Raw genomic sequence first — 17,322 nt, 5'->3', positions numbered from 1 at the left:
ACATTTTTTTTACTTACGATTGACAGGCTTTTCCAATTGTTTGAAATTCTAGGCTCGCCCAGTGGCCAAATTCCATTAACTGGAACCGGAAGCATCCTTGTAAAAAATGCTAGAGCTATAAAATGCAGCAGTGTCTCACAAAAGCTTCGATATGTTAGTGACTCCTCCCCACAAGGAATCTCCTCCACTCAATACAACAAATAAATTCATCACTCATGTGTAAATGAAAATCGTTAGTTTATTATTAGTACATTATTATCATCTGTTGATTTTGTAATATTACTAGTGCATCGCTAGAGTAGTTTTTGCTTACTTTGTTTAAACATTTGCTTTTTAAATTGATTAGGATGATTAGGAATAGATGCACGCTAACTAGTAATATAAAATTGTAAACGCAGAACAGTTGAGATGAAAAAGTGGGCTTGAGTGACGCAACAATTGTGTACGAACCGTCAAGTGCTCTAAAATATAAAGGGGCAGCAGTGTATGTATCGAAACCTGTTTAGTTTCTACGAATCCCAGCTGCTATGCACCCAACTTCATGCAACTTCGTTGCTGACTTGCAAACCAGATCTCTATCGTCAACATGAAAACCCTGCAACTTTCAGCTGCGCTATTTTACAAGTGGAAGTGTTATTCCAAGCATCATGGTGACCACAGAAAAAAAATCGGCCCTGCTTGCTAGACCGTGTAGTTTCCTGAAGTGAGGTATTGAGCAGAGAGAGGTGGCCCTGCTGCGGATACAGGATGACCAAAATTAAAAGGGTGATTGTACATGCAAGCTGGCCCAAACTTGCAGACTCCATAGCGTTCATAGTATGTGCACACGGGCTGATCCTGCAAATCCAGAGGCCAGATCAGACGAAACAAATACAAACCTACAAAATTAATATAACAATGTTGCCCAAAAAGGAAAAAATAAGTTATAACTATGAAATTCAGAATTAACATGCTCCACTAAATGTCAAAATCATATTTTCTGTCCTTCCGAAACTACATCGAAATATCACAGATTTCTCATCTTTATCTAAACATAACAAGGCCATGTACCATGCAAGGTGTTTAGAACAGTGCTTGTGAAAACAAACCAGGTTTTTCTCAGGCACCGGTCTTTGTTTGTATAGCACAGATGCTTAATTAACCTCTATAGAACAAGCACTAGTCTAGTGCTTAAGCAAAAACTGGTTTATTTTTACAAGCACCTTGCATTGTATTGTCTAACACAACTTAATAAAACAAAAAGAACAAACCAAACAACTTACAGATCTGAGTGGCAAGCCGAGAGGACTAAGAGCTCCGGCTGTTGGTGGAGGCACAAGTGACCTTGGATGGTGATACTTGCACTTGGCCTTGAATTTACAAAACCCACTTTTAACAAAATGTTGACATTCAAGTTGGCCAGGTCTCTCTGGGTATTCATCGGAGGGCAGTTCTTGATGTCCCGGTACATCTGCTCCCCTGTACATAGGATGATTCACAGGAGTTGGAAAATGATGAAAAGCGATTCCAGGAGGGTAATATGGACCTAATGGAACCTGAAAAAAACAATTGAACATTAACTAGATACATTAAGATAAGGTCTCAACATTAAACATATAGATTGGCAAATTGGACATGGTAAAAAAAATTTAATTCATCAGTTCTCACAATACAGTAACATGATGTACGACGGTGCCAGCGTGAAAGAAGATTTTTAATGTCACAAACAGTACCGATAGTCCGATACAAAGGTCTTAAGTCTGCTAAATGTTACGTTTTCTAAACTCAAGCGAAAAGCAACCTGCAACAGTCGCCAATATCACCTGTTGAGATTTACATGGCAACATGTAGGGGCCACCCCTACCACTATCCTTTCAAAAAAGAGACTACATAGTAACCACTTGAGTGGAAGGAACCTTTTCAAATGAATATAAGCATATTTACCTGATGGTACCCACTCCATTCTGGAGATGGATACATTCCCCGAGGTGGAATCATTCCCGCACTGTATGAGGATGCTGGAGCTAAAAAAGGAGCACAGTGCTCATTCAATGCCCTTTGGTCAGCAGACCATACTGGAACATTCAGCTGAGAAGATGCTTGAACATTTTGTTGTGGAATATCGCCATTCTCATGCTCCAACATTGGATCTCTTGAAACCACATTACTAGGATCCGGATGGTGAAATCTGCAGTTGGTGGCAAATTTGCAGCTCCCAATGCGCATATAGTACGGACACTCTTTTCCTCCCTGCAAGATCATAAACACCACATTTGCATGAAATATCCAATTTAAGAAACAGCAGCGTTGGTATAACTTTAACTTATCTACAGTAGGTTCAACCATGCAAGCGTTTTGGTTTTGGCACCAGATCAACATGAAATTCTGAGATATGCGAGGAGCTCACACAGATTATCCGGAATTTTCGGTGAGGTGATGAGGTCGATGAGAGAACCCACTTGATGGCCTGGGACAGAATTGCTAGATCGAAGTTGCATGGTGGTGTTAGACTTATATTTATGGTGGCCTTTGGCCTTTTGCATTCTGGCCTTTGGCCTGTACAAGTATATATTGCCTTTTGCCTCCTGACAATACCAAGTTGCTATTCTTCTAACATGGTATCAGGTCCAGGTTTAGAGTCTCCACCGCAAGTTGCAACTCGTGCTATTCAGATCGATTTTTTTCGATCTTCTCTTGATTTCTAGATCGATCCTTGGCGTCTTCCGCCGGCTGCCTGTACATCGTTGATCTCCCGGCTGCGTCCGACCGCCGGCTGCATGTAAATCTCCGGCCTTCTCCGCCCGCGTCTGACAGTCGCCGGTCTTCTGCTCGCCGTGCCGGCTGCCGGTTCATCTCCGTCTTCCCGGCCGCCTGTGCATCTCCGGCCACGACTGACGGCCGCCACCTGTGCATCCCCGGCTGCTACTGACTTGCTCACCGGAGGGTGCCCGCCGCCAAGCCTTTGGCTCGGTTCCATCTGTAAGCACATCCGCCGCCGGCCCCATCGACGCGGGCGTCCTCTGCTGTAGCGGTGTGCGCCCTGTCCTCATCAGATCGAATACGTGCAGTTGATCTGCTTCGAACCGGCTCAGCTCCTGTGGTTCAGCTCGGCTCGGTTCAGTTCAGTTTCTGTGACTCTGGCTCAACTCCTGTTCAGCTCGGTCGGCTGCTGACCTATTCTCACGTCTGTATACGTGTGTATCCGCGTGGATTGGTAGCTGCTGCGCCCGCATGAATCTATCTATATACTTGATTGGGGTTCTGGTGGGCTGCCATGCTATTCGGCTGATTGGTCAACTTCTGGCTTCTGTTCGGCTGTTGACCCCAAGCTTGATTGTTGTGCTATTGCCCTAAAAAACAAGCATCTGCCATGGTGTCTCTCACCCGCTCCCCAGTGATTTTTTACAGTGTTTTCGGTGTTCCCTACACTGACCCAGTCTTGCACATGTGCCTTTCCTCGGTGCTTGGTGCTCGTCCGTCTGTGTCGTCGTCCCCTGAGGCGACTTCTGCCGATGCTCTCGTGGCTTCCGCGTTCGGCGGCGCCTCTAGGCCGACTCCTCTCACGGCTTACGCCCGCGGTTGTGACTATTCTTCGTCGACTCCTCTCGCGGCTTCCGCCCGTGGTTATGGCCACTCTAGTCGACTCCTCTAGCGGCTTTTGCATGTGGTTATGGCCGCCCTATGTCGACTCGTTTGATGGCTTCCACACGTGATGATGGTCGTTCTATATTGACTCCTGCCATACCTGGTGGTGGTCGCTCTACATCGACTCCCCCAGTGGCTTTCACATGTCGCTCGACGTCGACTTGCTGCTCTCCGTCGACTCTTCACGCAGCTTCCACGGGTAGTGGTGTCCGCTCTTCGCCGGCGAGTGTTTCTACCTCAACTTCTTGAGCTGTGTCACTGTCTACGCATGAGATTGCACAACTCCGCTGCCTGCTTGAAGCTTGGATTCTGCTCCAACAGGATCTGCACGTTCTGTGACTGACTTTTCTGGCACTGAGAGACCACCTTCTCCTCATTCAAATACATCCCCATGGATTTTTGATACTGAAGCATCTTTCCATATGACTTATGATTCTTCCACTTTGACCTCCGCTCGACCTGTCGAATCTCCTGTTCATGTTCTTACTGCTGATGATACTCACCTCCCTATCGCTAGTCAAGGCACTCTTAGCACATCTTCCTTTCATATTCCCTTTGTTGCTCATGTTCCTCGACTTGGCATACTGCTCTTTTCAGGTAGTCTGATTGTTGACTCTAGTTGTAGGGTCAATCTTGACTCTAATTCATGTTCTGTTTAGGATCGTCGCACAGGCGCTCTGCTTGGTGCTGGCCCCTGACGCCATGATTGTCTCTAGGAGCTTGACTAGCTTCGTCTTCCCTTTGATGCCACCTCGACAGTCGTGCGACCCCTGTTGTTGCATCTGCTAGCTCTTTTCAGCAGTAGCAAGCATTGTCACCTTCTTGAGACGACGTGTGCGATGATGATCACTGCCTCTCTTCCGCCTCTCTTTTGGGCTGAGGCTATTTCCACTTCCACATATCTCGTCAAAATTCAGCTAGTTGCTACTCTGCAGGGTGGTATTCCTTTCGAGCGTCTTCCTAACCATTCTCCTGATTATTCGGCACTTCGTTTGTTTGGTTGTGTTTGCTATGTTCTTGCCCCACATGAACGCACCAAACTGACCGCTCGGTATGTTGAGCGTGTCTTTCTAGGATACAGCGCTGAGCATAAGGGTTATCGGTGTTGGGATCCTATCGGTCATTGGATGCGTATTTCCCGAGATGTGGCTTTTGATGAGTCCTGTCCTTTCTACCCGCGTCCATCCTCCTTGACCTTTTCTGTGGAGAACATATCTTTTCTCACATTTCCCGATACACCTCCCTCCGTGCGCCATATTTCTACCCCTCCTCCCACTGTCGCAGATCCGCCGTCGTCCTCTCCCACAGTTTCTTCTTCCTTGCCGCATGAATCTCCACCTTCATCACCGATGCCTTCCTCGTCTTCACCTTCGTCGGAAACCCTTGGGCTCAAGGGTGGCGCGCTCTACTGGCGTCAGGCAAGTTGCCCCGGCAAGGATCTTGCCGGGGCTGCAGAAGCCACCCCGGCAAGAGTCTTGCCGGGGGAATCCACCTCGCCCTCTTGCTCTCTTTGCGCCTCTGGTCTTGGCGTTGCTTTGGCTGTCTTGCGCTCCGGCATCCCTCCTCTGCCTTGCTCAGTGCGGCCGTGGGCGCGGCTCTGACTGCCCGTGCACAAGTAAAGGGGTGCAAAAGGAGAGCCCCTACCTTTGTACACCGACACCTAGGGTGATGCGGAGCATCCTACGGACACCACCATGTCAAGAGGCCGTTTGACAAGTGACACATGCAACATCTACTTCATATACTACTTGACACTCCTCTCGTGTGCATGAGCTTCACAGGTGACGAGGAGTGCAAGCGCCAACGAACGACTACACCATCCGCGAGGGAAGCATGAAAGAGAAGACGAAAAAAGACGGTGTTGCTGAAGCTACAGCGGCCGGACATCCGGCGCCAACAGGCAACTGAACTGCATCAGCGACCAGACATCCGGAGCTACATTGACAGGCCGAACATCCGCCCCCCTGCCGGATTTCCGGCAAGAGGGCACCCGAAGGTTGACGCCCGCATGACCGGACATCTGACGCCTCATGTGAGGCCGGACATCCGGCACCTGCCTGCGCGCACGGTCGGGCCTGAGGCCCATGTATCTCCTTCCCACCTAACCACTCGTGGCTTGTACTATAAATAAACCTCCACATCCTCATTTCTAGGATTAGCTAAGATTAAAACTACACTAGAGCTTAGCTCATGTATCACCCCCCTGGGACTCAGAGAGAGAGAGGGAGAGGGAGAGGGAGAGAGAGAGAGAGAGAGAGAGAGAGAGAAGACTCCATTGGAGCTCAAGGCCTCCTATGGAGAAGACCCCTAGTGGATTCAAGACCTCCACATGTGGAGAAGGATTCCCATCATAGAATCATTCAGACCTCCTTGTTCTAGGACTTGGGGAAGAACTATCTTGTTCCATATCACTCTTTGGATGATTTGGATCATGGATCTATCTTTGTGTATCTTTTATTGCATCTATATGTGTTGATTTGTGTCTCCCTTCATGATTCCCCTCATGTTCTTTGTGTTCTTCGCGTTCTTCCTCGAATCCACCTTCAATTCATGAACATCAGGACAAATTACACTGATTAGGGTTTTGCCCTACATCATAGGGGGCAGTAGCCCGAGAAGAGGCAGCCAGTATCTATTCAGCCTGGTCATGTGTGACAGCACAGCGCCGTCTGAGGCAATTGTGTGCCTGGAAGGTTTGAGGATGGTGATGGCATACCTTGATAAGCCCTTCCACCTTGAGAGTGATGCTTTCATGGTACTTGTTGTGTTAAGGAAAGAAACAGATCGATGGCGGGTGGGGTGATCGAGGATATCATACTTATCGTCCACAACCTACAGACTACAAAGGATCTAAGATGAACAAGGTTTGTAATAGGGCTGCCCATGAGCTTGCTCGGTTTGGGCTTAGTGTCGAGTACAGGGTTTTTGCAGGGCTGCGATCCGACCTGCATGTCAGAGATAGCCCAACCTTTCTTTTCTTGCTTAATTAATGAAAGTTCTTTATTTTTGTAAACATGCAATTCTGGGGGAAGAATTGAGTTCATATTGTGTTGTCGTATCCTTTATAGGTTTAACGCCGAAAGCAAATTGATACAAGTGAAACAAAAAAAGAGAAGTTCTATATGGATTAGCTTTTGTCCCTTGTTCATTTAGTACACCATTTATCAAAGGGAAACTTCTGCCTGTAGTATTCTTTAAAGTTTCAAACCCAAAAGCAAAGTGATATGGGTGAAACAAAAAAGAGAAGTTCTATGTGGATTAGCTTTCGTCCCTTTTCCATTTAGTACACCATTTATCAAAGGGAAACTTCTGCCTGCAGTATTCTTTAAAGTTTCAACCCCAAAAGGCAAACTGATACAGGGGAAACAAAAAAGAGAAGTTCTATGTGGATGTTTTTGTCCCTTGTCCACTTAGTACACCATTTACCAAAGGGAAACTTCTGTCATATCCGTACCTTCCAACATTTGTTGAACTTGAATATCAGTTTTGATATGGATGTATACTAAACTGCTTTAAGTCATTGATATGCACATCCCCTAAGATCAAAAGTATCTCTAGAGCATGAAAACATTAAAAAAAAACTCACCAAAACAACATAATGTGAGTCAAACGGACCCAGGGATACAAGTTGAAGAAATGGATGTAACTTACTGGACGAAGTGGAAGACCTAGAAAATTCAGCTCAACCTTTGCAACTTCTGTTTTCCTTTCTTTCCCTTCGTAATGTAGGTATCTGCAAGATTCCCCAAATTTGCATCCTCCGGGCGTTGAGTAATACTGCGTTAATTTAAGTTTAAAAAATGATCTGAGGGGTTCATCCAAACCACAAATATGCACAATATATTCGTATTTGGGTAGCCTAACTCCCAAACAAGATGTGGGTTAGTGGAATCACTGTGCTCACACTCCTACCTACAAATTCCAGATAGATCAACACAGCTATTCTTTAACAAGCGCAAAGGTCCAACTGCTATCCAGATTGTACAAATGCTAGCTACTTCTGAGCTGTATTGGTTAAGGTAGGTTCATGTAGCCTATAAATAGGTATGCCATCTTTGTAAGGAAAGCTTGTAGTGCATCAATAAGAGGGCTTTGGCTCTGTGAAGCAGCAAGTCACCAAAACAGCCTGTGTACTTGTGCATAATGTGAAAAACAACAGAGGAGCTGGGTGATTCAGCTCCAACAGAGACGGGGGCTGAGTGATTCAGCTAAGCTTCACTGCTAGTAGTGGTTCTGTGGACCATATCTCAGGAAGTGGAGGAGTTGGGTGATTCAATTCCAACAGATTGGATTTCTCTACTCAATGTGGATATTATTCGAATTCGATTAAACCTAACCATCGGAGAAAATATTCATGATTAACAAACTGGCTGAAGGATCAGAAACAAACCTTACATTCCTCCTGAGCACTACCTTCTGAAACAGTTTCCTTTCTTTTCTCTTTAGCAACCTTCAGAATCTCAATGGTAGAAACGGAAGACAAAATGATCAAAATATAAACCAAAGGCTTCAAAACTAGATAGATCATCAAAGGTTATCAGTATATAGTTTTATATCATGAACGGAGAGAAAATTTTGTGCAAGCATGAATTTATTTTATCAGGTTATTAGTGTAAACTCTTGATAACTGTGTTAGTTCAGTAGCACGAACTCATGAACTAACATACATGGGTAAACCGAGACCTCGGATAAATGTATAAGATGGAGAAATGTCTAAGATAAATGACAGCAATATACAACACTAAAGATGCATGTTAAAAAAGGATTATGGCCTCTGAACTGGGACTATCAAGCCAGTACTGCAGGGCGCCAACTTAAAATGCAAAAACTTGTAAACCTTTTGTTCTGTCTCTTTAAACTTCTTCAAATAGAATCCTTTTTCAGTCTCATCAGCAATCTGCCAAGAAAATGGATGAGGGTTTTCAATTTCTTCCGTTACATTTATTAAGCAAACTCAAGCATTAGTGTGCATGATAATATCCAAGATAGATGCACGTATCAACCTTAAGTTGCATTGCCTCCATTCTTCCCTTCTTCGCATCAATTACATGTAACAAGAAAAACAGAAGTAAGAAATAATAAAGGCAGACATACTTTCAAACCCCAAATACTTCAGATAACTGTGCTTGCTGATTCACTTGTCAACTACATGTACAGTGCTAATGATGTTCCTACTAAATCTACCCAACAGAGAGATAAGACATCTTATACACTACATAGAATGCTGATTGCTGCCCTCATGTGATGTCCTATTAAGGTTTATTAAGTTAGATGTATTCTCCTTGTCAACAAAGCCCTACATAAATTATATATGTTGGGATTCTACAACTCTGTGAAATAGAGCAAAAGAAAAAAAAACTTATGAACTGTTCATGAAATAAATACCCCAAACTTGATAATTCAAGCTGTTCGATTCATGATCCTAGGGAACAATGATTAAAAGGATCAAACAAGTCAATCATTCACAACCACTCATGAAGGGTTCCTTGAGAAGTTAAGGATTATTATTAGTTCTTTCTCAAATTGGCACAATTAGGAATGGTAGCATCCTTTCCTTTCCAACGCCCACATATTGTGGAAGCACACCTTTGCAGTTTCTTCTGTTAGGAAATATACTCACGGTCATCGCCAGTGATGATCATGTCATCAACATATCGAAGAAGGGTCCGACCATGAGCAGAAAGGTGGACAAACAATGCAGGATCATGAGCACTCGCTGAAAAACCAGCTGCAGTTATTATAGAAGCAAAACGATCAAACCAGGCACGAGGGGCTTGCTTAAGGCCATAGAGAGAGCAACAAAGACGGCAAACCATGACGTCCGGAACAGAATACCAAGGTGGTGGCTGCATGTAAACCTCCTCACGCAGCTCACCATTAAGAAAGGCATTCTTAACATCAAGTTGAGACACAGACCAGTGTGAACAGAGGCCACAGCAAGAAGTGTGCGAACAATGGTCATATGGGCCACAGGAGCAAAAGTCTCATGGTAATCATGACCATGCTCCTGCTGAAAGCCACAAGCCATAAGATGAGCTTTGTAACACTCAAGGGAACCATCGGAGCAAATATTAACCTTGTAGACCCACTTACAAGTAATGGGACAGCACACGGGGAGGAAGAGAAACAAGATCCCACGTGTCGGTGCGCCCAAGAGCAGCAAGCTCCTCGGCCGTCGCAAGCTTCCATTCGAGATGAACAACAGCATCAGATAAGAAGTAGGCTCAAGAACAGCCGCACCAGCGCTTGAAAAACCAAGGTGGTCGACAGGCGGAAGCGAGCGAGGACGCATGCCAGAAGTAGGCTGAGAGGAGGAAGATGGCACATCAAAACTAGATGGCGCATCAGTAGACGCATCCACAACACGTGGACCTGTTTACCAAGCCGGCAACCCTGACAGTCTAAAGACACATAGCCGGAGACTGATCCAAGAAGACCATGTCAAACTAAGGCTGAGAGACGAGAGCCACACAAGTGACCAGCACCAAGGAGAGACTGGCAGCGGTGGCAGTGGATGGATGGTGAAGCCAGTCAAGGATGCCGAGGGCCAGCACCAAGGAGAGCACCGGTGTGACAGTACAGAATAGAACATGAGTCAAAGTCGAGAATGACCCGACAACCAGAGTCAACAATCTGACCACCAGAAAGAAGCTGCATGGCAAGTCAAGGAATATGAGCAACATCAGGAACATGAAAAGACAAAGTGCTAAGAATGCCTGCCTCGGAGGGAGGTACCATCAGCAGTAAGAACATGAACAGGAGAATCAAGAGATCCAACAGAGGACATAGTGGATGAATCATGAGTAATATGAAAAGATACTCCAGTATCAAGAATCCACGGAGATGTGCCTGCCTGTGTAGAAGGCCAGAAGGGTCAGTAGCAGAACCAGCGAAACCTGACGATGAAGAACCAGAAGATGCAGCAAGCAGGCATCGAAGTCGCGTAATCTCCTGCTCGGTCAGGGGCTCAGTTGAAGAGGTCGACGTAGATGCACCCGGCAATGGAGAGTCATAGGTAATCAGCAAGTCACGAAGTCGCACGATCTCCTGCTCAATGAAGGACACATATGAAGAAGTCAACGCGGCAACACCGAAAGAGGAGCGGTCGTGGTGACCTGTGGAAGCCACTAGATGAGGCAATGTAACATGACTAGTATCGTTTGCAGAAGCCGGTGGAGAAGACGAGGTTGCATCCATACAAGCACCAACTGTCAAGGGATGGCACGGGTGCAAAGCGTAGTCGCTGGAGCGGTATGCACCAACACCACCGGTGGAAGTCGCGAGAGTTGTCGGTGTAGAGCGACAATCCCCATGTGCGAAGGTCGCAAGACGAGTCGCTGAAGAGCGACCAACACAGCCTGCGGAAGACTTCAAAGGGAACAGCATCACATGCGGACAAGCACCAAGCACCGAGAGACGCCGTAGGGGCGAGAGACAGGATCAGTGTAAGGAACACCGTCAAAAATGAGCTGGCCACAAGGGAGAGAAATCGTGCTCGACAACCTAGACATTTTTTTTTACCAAATCAGCCAAATCATCTGACCAACACAGGAGTGGCAGCTGCTCATCGCTTGAATGAGATCGAAGGAAGGCCAGGAGGCGGGCAGCTTGTCACGAGCCGACCTAATCAGGCAGTGAGCGAACGGCCATGTGCGGACGGGCGTGCGGGTCAACATGCAAACGAGCAGCCAGATCAAGCAGCAGGCTGCTTCGCAGGGATGGATCAGCGCGCGGGTGGGGAGATTGGATCGGCGTTGGGGCAGAGCTGCCAGCCGGCGGCTGATGGGTGGAGCAGCGGGCCAGTGGGGCAGCAGGCCACCTGCGTGGAATATTCAGCAGTGGCAGCAGGATGGAAGCAGAAGCACACGGACTGCAGCAGGTATGCAGCGGGCCACCTGCATGGGTCACGAGATGACCAGCAACGAGGTGGAAGGAGGAGCAGCAGCTCAGTAAGAGACACGTGGGTGGAGAAGACAGGGACGGCCGGCGAGAGAAGGCAGCAGTGACGCGAGATGAGATTGGATCCGGAGAGCACAAGTTGCGTGTGCGAGAGAAAAAAAAAACAAGGCTCTGATACCATGTTAGGAAATATGCAACTTGTATTTCCAAGTGGCCATAGGCCAGTATATATACATGTACAGGTGCAATACAATATGCAGAAAATCCCATAGAGAACAGGGAAAATACAAGGGGGTACATGGCTAAATATATATAACTCTAAGAGCTTCAAGCTAGTCAAACTCATTATGTTCCTTTTGGAATACAACAGGATTGGTCAGAAAAGTAAACCACATAGGACAGCGATAGTGTGGAATTGTAGTTGACCAATCATTTTTTCATTTCAAATAGTCTTCAATCCTTCAAAACAATAGACAGTTCACAATGACTTCCAGAAAAAAATGTAAATAAGACTCACCAACAAATCGACTTCAGCTGAAATATTTGGAACAAGATCTTCATATTCTTCTTTAGGAGTCTACAGCAAAGTTCGACAGAAAACTGAAACACAAATCGAAGAGTACCCAAAGAATCATAAATGGAAAAGAAAAAACGTCCATATGGAAATTGACAGTTGAACACACTAACATGCTTCAACATCAATTGTTTGAAATACCCATAGAAACGATCATACGTAATCATTCAAACCTTATAAACTCAACCTACAACGTGATCATTTCAAGCTTCTAAGACCTACCATATTTTCTAGAGTAATTTAATTAAATCATCTGCATGCATCATCAGCAATTAAAGCAGAAAAGGTGAATAAGCTGACGTGGACATTCAGTTTATGTGGTTACTTAAGTTCAGTTTATCCGGATTTTTTTAATTTCGGTTTGTGTAAAATGACAACCAAAATAATCCTAACAAAAATGGAAACCAAATCTTATAATCCAAAATTTGTCGGTTCGCTTTGTTCGGTTAACCGAGAAACCGAAGTCCATGTGCACCATCAATAGATGCAGCATGCCATGAACAGCCTCATAGCCAATTGTAATTTACTCTGTAACATAGCTCCCAACTTTAATATAAAATTTATATACTGATAAAAAAATTGAGAATACTTATTGATCAATATTCTGGTGCCGCTAAATCAAGATATACTACCGAAACTGAGAAGCTTTCATTTGATAACCATTATACTGTACATAGAACTGAATTAATTAAGCGCAATGTAAGCCATATGTTAATTACTTTCAATTTCTATGCACTAGTAGTCTAGTGCTTGCATGAATCAAGATGTATTTTCTGGAGTACACTAGCCATCGACTTAGATTACATTGCGGTGTTAGGTAGAGTTAGTCATGGACTCATTGTTGTGTTACCTACTTGCAAGCTTCAAGCAGCAGGGGTACTTCTTTTAATATTGTGCGGGCGGCTGGTCGGAGTTCTAACCATCATGAAACTAATGGTGACCAACGAGAGTTCACCGGTGTGCGCCAGATGGCCGGAGGATGACTGTTTGATCGCCTCACCTCCTAGGGCTGGAGACAGCGCCGTCTGGTAGCTACTACGTTTTGTGGAAAGTGGAAACTGCCAACCCAGATTGTGTATGTGCCAACTGGGATGATTCACCTCGTATGAAGTAATCATATGACTGACGGCTGGGCGTATGTTGTATGGGACTTGCTAACCCCGAGGGATGAAGCGGTCACATGTAGTACAGGTAATTCGGCGTTTACAGTTTCTCTGCACTGGAAACCAACAAACAACCGAACACCAAGCAGTGGCCAGGTTTTAAACCAAACCAAAACACCGAAACACAATTTAACTCACAGTTCGGTTAGAATGGTTCAGTTCAGTCTCGGTTTTTGGTTGGAAAATGCCCGTCCCTAAGCAAACCGTACTGAGAAAAAAGGGAAAATATACCAAGCTAAGTGACAATTGTTTATAGTTGTATAAAGGGCAGCCCGGTGCATGTAGCTCCCGCTTGCGCAGGGTCCGGGGAAGGGTCCGACCACTTTGGGTCTATTGTACGCAGCCTTTCCCTAGATTTCTGCAAGAGGCTGTTTCCAGGACTTGAACTCGTGACCTCATGGTCACAAGGCAGCAGCTTTACCACTGCGACAATTGTATATAGTTGTAAACTGTATAGTTCATACAGTAAAAAAGCTTTATGTAGTTATAATATCATTATATGGTATGGTGAATATCAGATGCATGGCAACGACCCCTCATTGGTTTGGGGCACACCATGTAACGTTACAAAGCCTTAATTTCCCCTTATATATAGTGAGATGTAACATGTGTTGTTCCTATTGAATTCATGCTCTAGCCAACTCATCCAAAAGTCCGAACTGATGGAGGGAGGCGGACAATATATTTCAACACTCCCCCTCACGTCTAGACTATTTGTCCTTGACGTGGGATTGATGTAGGCCGCAGAATCGTTTTATTTTAATACCGCGTTGGCAGGGTCTCTTGACTATTACTATGATTCGTGGTCAAGATTTTGCAAATTCCCCAATACATGCTTAGCAAGGCACAACATTGTGTGAGTTCGTTGTGTTGGTTATCTTTTGCTGGTTGAAGGCATCAATTGGTGGTCACATGCGTTGGCCCATATCTGTCAGTTTGGGAAATCCAGCACAAAAATGTTTGTAATCCTTAAAACATATGGATGATGACATGACATCTAACTCACTCTTGATTAATCAATAATCATAATGACTCCAATGTGCCTATCTTTACAGAGGGCTCTCCTAACAATTCAAGACAATACAATGAACTTCACAAGTTTTTTCATAGGAATATCATGAATTCATAATATGATGTGCCTATCTATTTAATTTAGAAACAAAAAGCATCATGTGCAAGAACTGAAGGCCAAAGCCTTCATTAATTAAGAAAAAATAATAAGCCAGTAGAGTCATTCATCCAGGCTAAGAACTTTGTCAAGTGATTTGTGGCTTTGGTGCTTATAAACTGTACGCAGTTTTTACTATATGTATCAACCAAGAAGGATACAATCTCAATAACATATAGTATCCCCAATGGGGTGTGGGGGAGCAGAATTAAGGTGTACTGCAAGTGCATCGTGAAAATTACATCCAAATACCATCTTATATCGTATGTAATTATAACTATCAGAAAATTACATCCAAATACCATCTTATATCGTATGTAATTATAACTATCATATAACCATAGGGCAATTGCAACTTTCACAGGACTGGTCATCAAACAGCTGAATACGTCTGGTTTGTGCATTTGCTAAAAAAGCAACAAATTATGAAGAGACTCACTTCAACCTTATAGAAACAGTCGAATTGGAATGTGACCAATTTACACTAGAAAATACACTGAAATATGATACCAGAACACAATGGCTGCAATGAACAATCTAGGTGCAGTTTCGTATGACGACAAGATATATCCTATTTAGGTGCTTGCAAACGAAACAATACAAAGTAATGGACGCTGATCAGATGAGTAAATTAATTGCAAATATCTGTAAGATCCACCATGAACATTGAAGGAATAAGCATACGACTAAACCACATGAACATTTAGTTAATAGGTAAACATCTAGAGAGCATCTAGTTTATAACTGCAGCGATATGATACAGGCTTATAGAGGCTGTTTGGATTGGAGCCAAGAGCAGCCCAGCCAAAAGTTGATCGTTGACCAGGCGTGGGCACGCGTTTGGATGAGGGCCAATTAATTGGCTCGCCCTGGCCGCGTTAGCTTCGTCAGTTCAGTTTTCCACCAACTATCGGGCGAGTTGCGGGCGGCAGAATTCTGCGCCAACTTTTTGGCACGCCCACGGTTGGCAGGGCTAGCTAGGGCAGCATCCAAACACACCCATATAATTGCAGACACGACGTGTGGAAATTAACATGTAATCTCCAATCCTATATCCTATATACCTACGAGAGTGATCCCCACTACTTCTATTTATCTCAACATGCATCTGTGTCACCTCAACATGCAACAATGCATGAGAAAGTGGCAACCTCAACATGCTACCATGCATGGGAAAAGATCCGCTCCGCTCTTTATATTCCACAAATATCTTATACATCTATAAAATAATCAAATATTCATGTTCCAACTTATTTCAAAATATATATAGCAAACAATTCCCGCAACATCGTGTGGGGTATCATCTAGTAACTACAGTTTCACAGCTTACAAATTCTATGTGCTTCCAAATCGCTCAATATATGTTACAAACAAGTGTGAAGACATAAATAATTCCTATTATTTCTCAATCTGATCTGCATTACCCACATCGTCGACAATATTGATGTCGACCAAAATAAGTTCTAAAATATAATCCATTAGGCATCCCTTGCTCCAGCCAACCACTTCGACAGTCTCAAAGCTAATCTCTTCTACAACCTTAGAAGGATGCCAAATTAAGACAGACATGCATGTACATAAAAAACCATACACATGCAGAAGAAGCTTAAAGAGCCAAATCACCTGATCATCGTCCGGCGGAAAAGCTTTATTACTGATGTCGTTGCTCCCGCTGCTGCTACTCCCACTCGCTTTCACCTGCATACAACCACACGGATGCACGCACAAAAACAACATAAGGAAAAACTACAAAAGGATGCCTCCCTTTAACCCATCCACGAACCACCAAACCCCCATCAACATCACAAAAACCAGATCGAAAGCACACAAAAATCTCCCAAAAGGCAAAAAAAAAAACGAGCATAATAACGAGAACCTTAATACTGACCCCAGCCGCAAAATACCCACCCTATTCTTCTTCTTTCGCGCCGGATGGTTGAACTTGCACTTCATCCCGAAGCGGCAAGTTCCGAACTTCAAGTAGTAAGTACAATCCGGCTCCGCGTGACGCTGCGGAAACCGAGGCCTCGAATCCGCTGTCGCCACCGGCTGCACTTTTCCTCCAGTGATCTCTCCGGTTATCTCATCGCTTCCGGCAATACCAAGGACGGCATCATCGCCCCATCCCGAAGGCTTGGGTAGCTCGTCAGAGATTGCGAGGTCTGCGAACTGGCTCTCGATCGCCACGGCATTCCGAGCACCGGAGGAATTGGAGGAGGGGGAGATTGAGGCGATCAGGTCTGCATCGAGGTTCGATTTTGGAGGGGCCTTCGCGTCGGCGTCAGCCATTGGCCTCCTTGGAGAGAGAGAAAGATAGCGACGGCGACGAGAGCAGGTGGGGGAAGCAACGAAGGGGAAGAAAGAAAAACCCTTATCAGGGTATCCTTGCTACTCTTTTTTTTAAGTAACCATATATTATTAATCTAATACTCCCTCCGTTTCAAATTACTTCTCGTGCTTTTAGTTCAAGGGAGTATATAAATAGTTCATCTTCATTAACTTATTTTTTCAGGCACTACTATGCGCCGGCGCGCCGGGCCAACTTTGGGCCGGTCCTACCAGCATCGTCCGATAAAATAACTCTTAGCCGTACGATTATCTCTTCTTTCGTCAGACAACTTTTAGAAAAAATTCCAGCGCGCCGCCATGGATGAGCTATGCGCCCGGCCTCGAAGCACCGCTCGACGCACTCGCCTGGCGCTGCCCTCCCTGGCGGTCGCCGGTCACCGTCGTTGCCGCCCGCCGCCGGTCGTTGTGTCGCTGCTGGTCCTCGTCATGGTGGAAGCAAAAAATATAGTTGGATCCAATAAAAACAGAATAAAGTGGAAGCAAAAATTGAAGCGGCTCGCCGCCGGTCAGAGTGCCTAGCAACAAAAATCAGGAGCAGCAAAAAT

The 17,322-nt window shown here is 45.0% G+C and overlaps 1 protein-coding gene across 8 annotated transcripts; it reads right to left on the bottom strand.

The window, feature by feature from the left end:
- Positions 1-438: 438 nt before the first annotated feature.
- LOC125508558 (zinc finger CCCH domain-containing protein 65) lies at positions 439-16,791 on the bottom strand. 8 transcript variants are annotated; one of them, XM_048673301.2, is made up of 10 exons: positions 16,337-16,791; positions 16,052-16,126; positions 12,041-12,100; positions 8,628-8,657; positions 8,462-8,521; positions 8,015-8,083; positions 7,276-7,401; positions 1,924-2,229; positions 1,263-1,535; positions 439-837 (listed from the first exon to the last, which is right to left on the bottom strand). In XM_048673301.2, exons 1-10 carry the CDS (start codon positions 16,715-16,717, stop codon positions 682-684), a joined length of 1,536 nt encoding a protein of 511 aa, XP_048529258.1. In that variant the 5' UTR covers positions 16,718-16,791; the 3' UTR covers positions 439-681. The 8 variants fall into 8 exon arrangements, with proteins under 8 accessions (XP_048529258.1, XP_048529259.1, XP_048529261.1 ...); XM_048673302.2 differs by having other exon boundaries at positions 8,628-8,654; XM_048673304.2 differs by having other exon boundaries at positions 8,015-8,074; positions 8,628-8,654.
- Between the last annotated feature and the right edge of the window lie 531 nt (positions 16,792-17,322).

The sequence above is a fragment of the Triticum urartu genome, chromosome 5A (genome assembly GCF_056163025.1).
Source record: "Triticum urartu cultivar PI428250 chromosome 5A, HENAU_Tu73, whole genome shotgun sequence".
NCBI lineage: Eukaryota > Viridiplantae > Streptophyta > Magnoliopsida > Poales > Poaceae > Triticum > Triticum urartu.
This window is presented reverse-complemented; position numbering and strand designations above follow the sequence as displayed.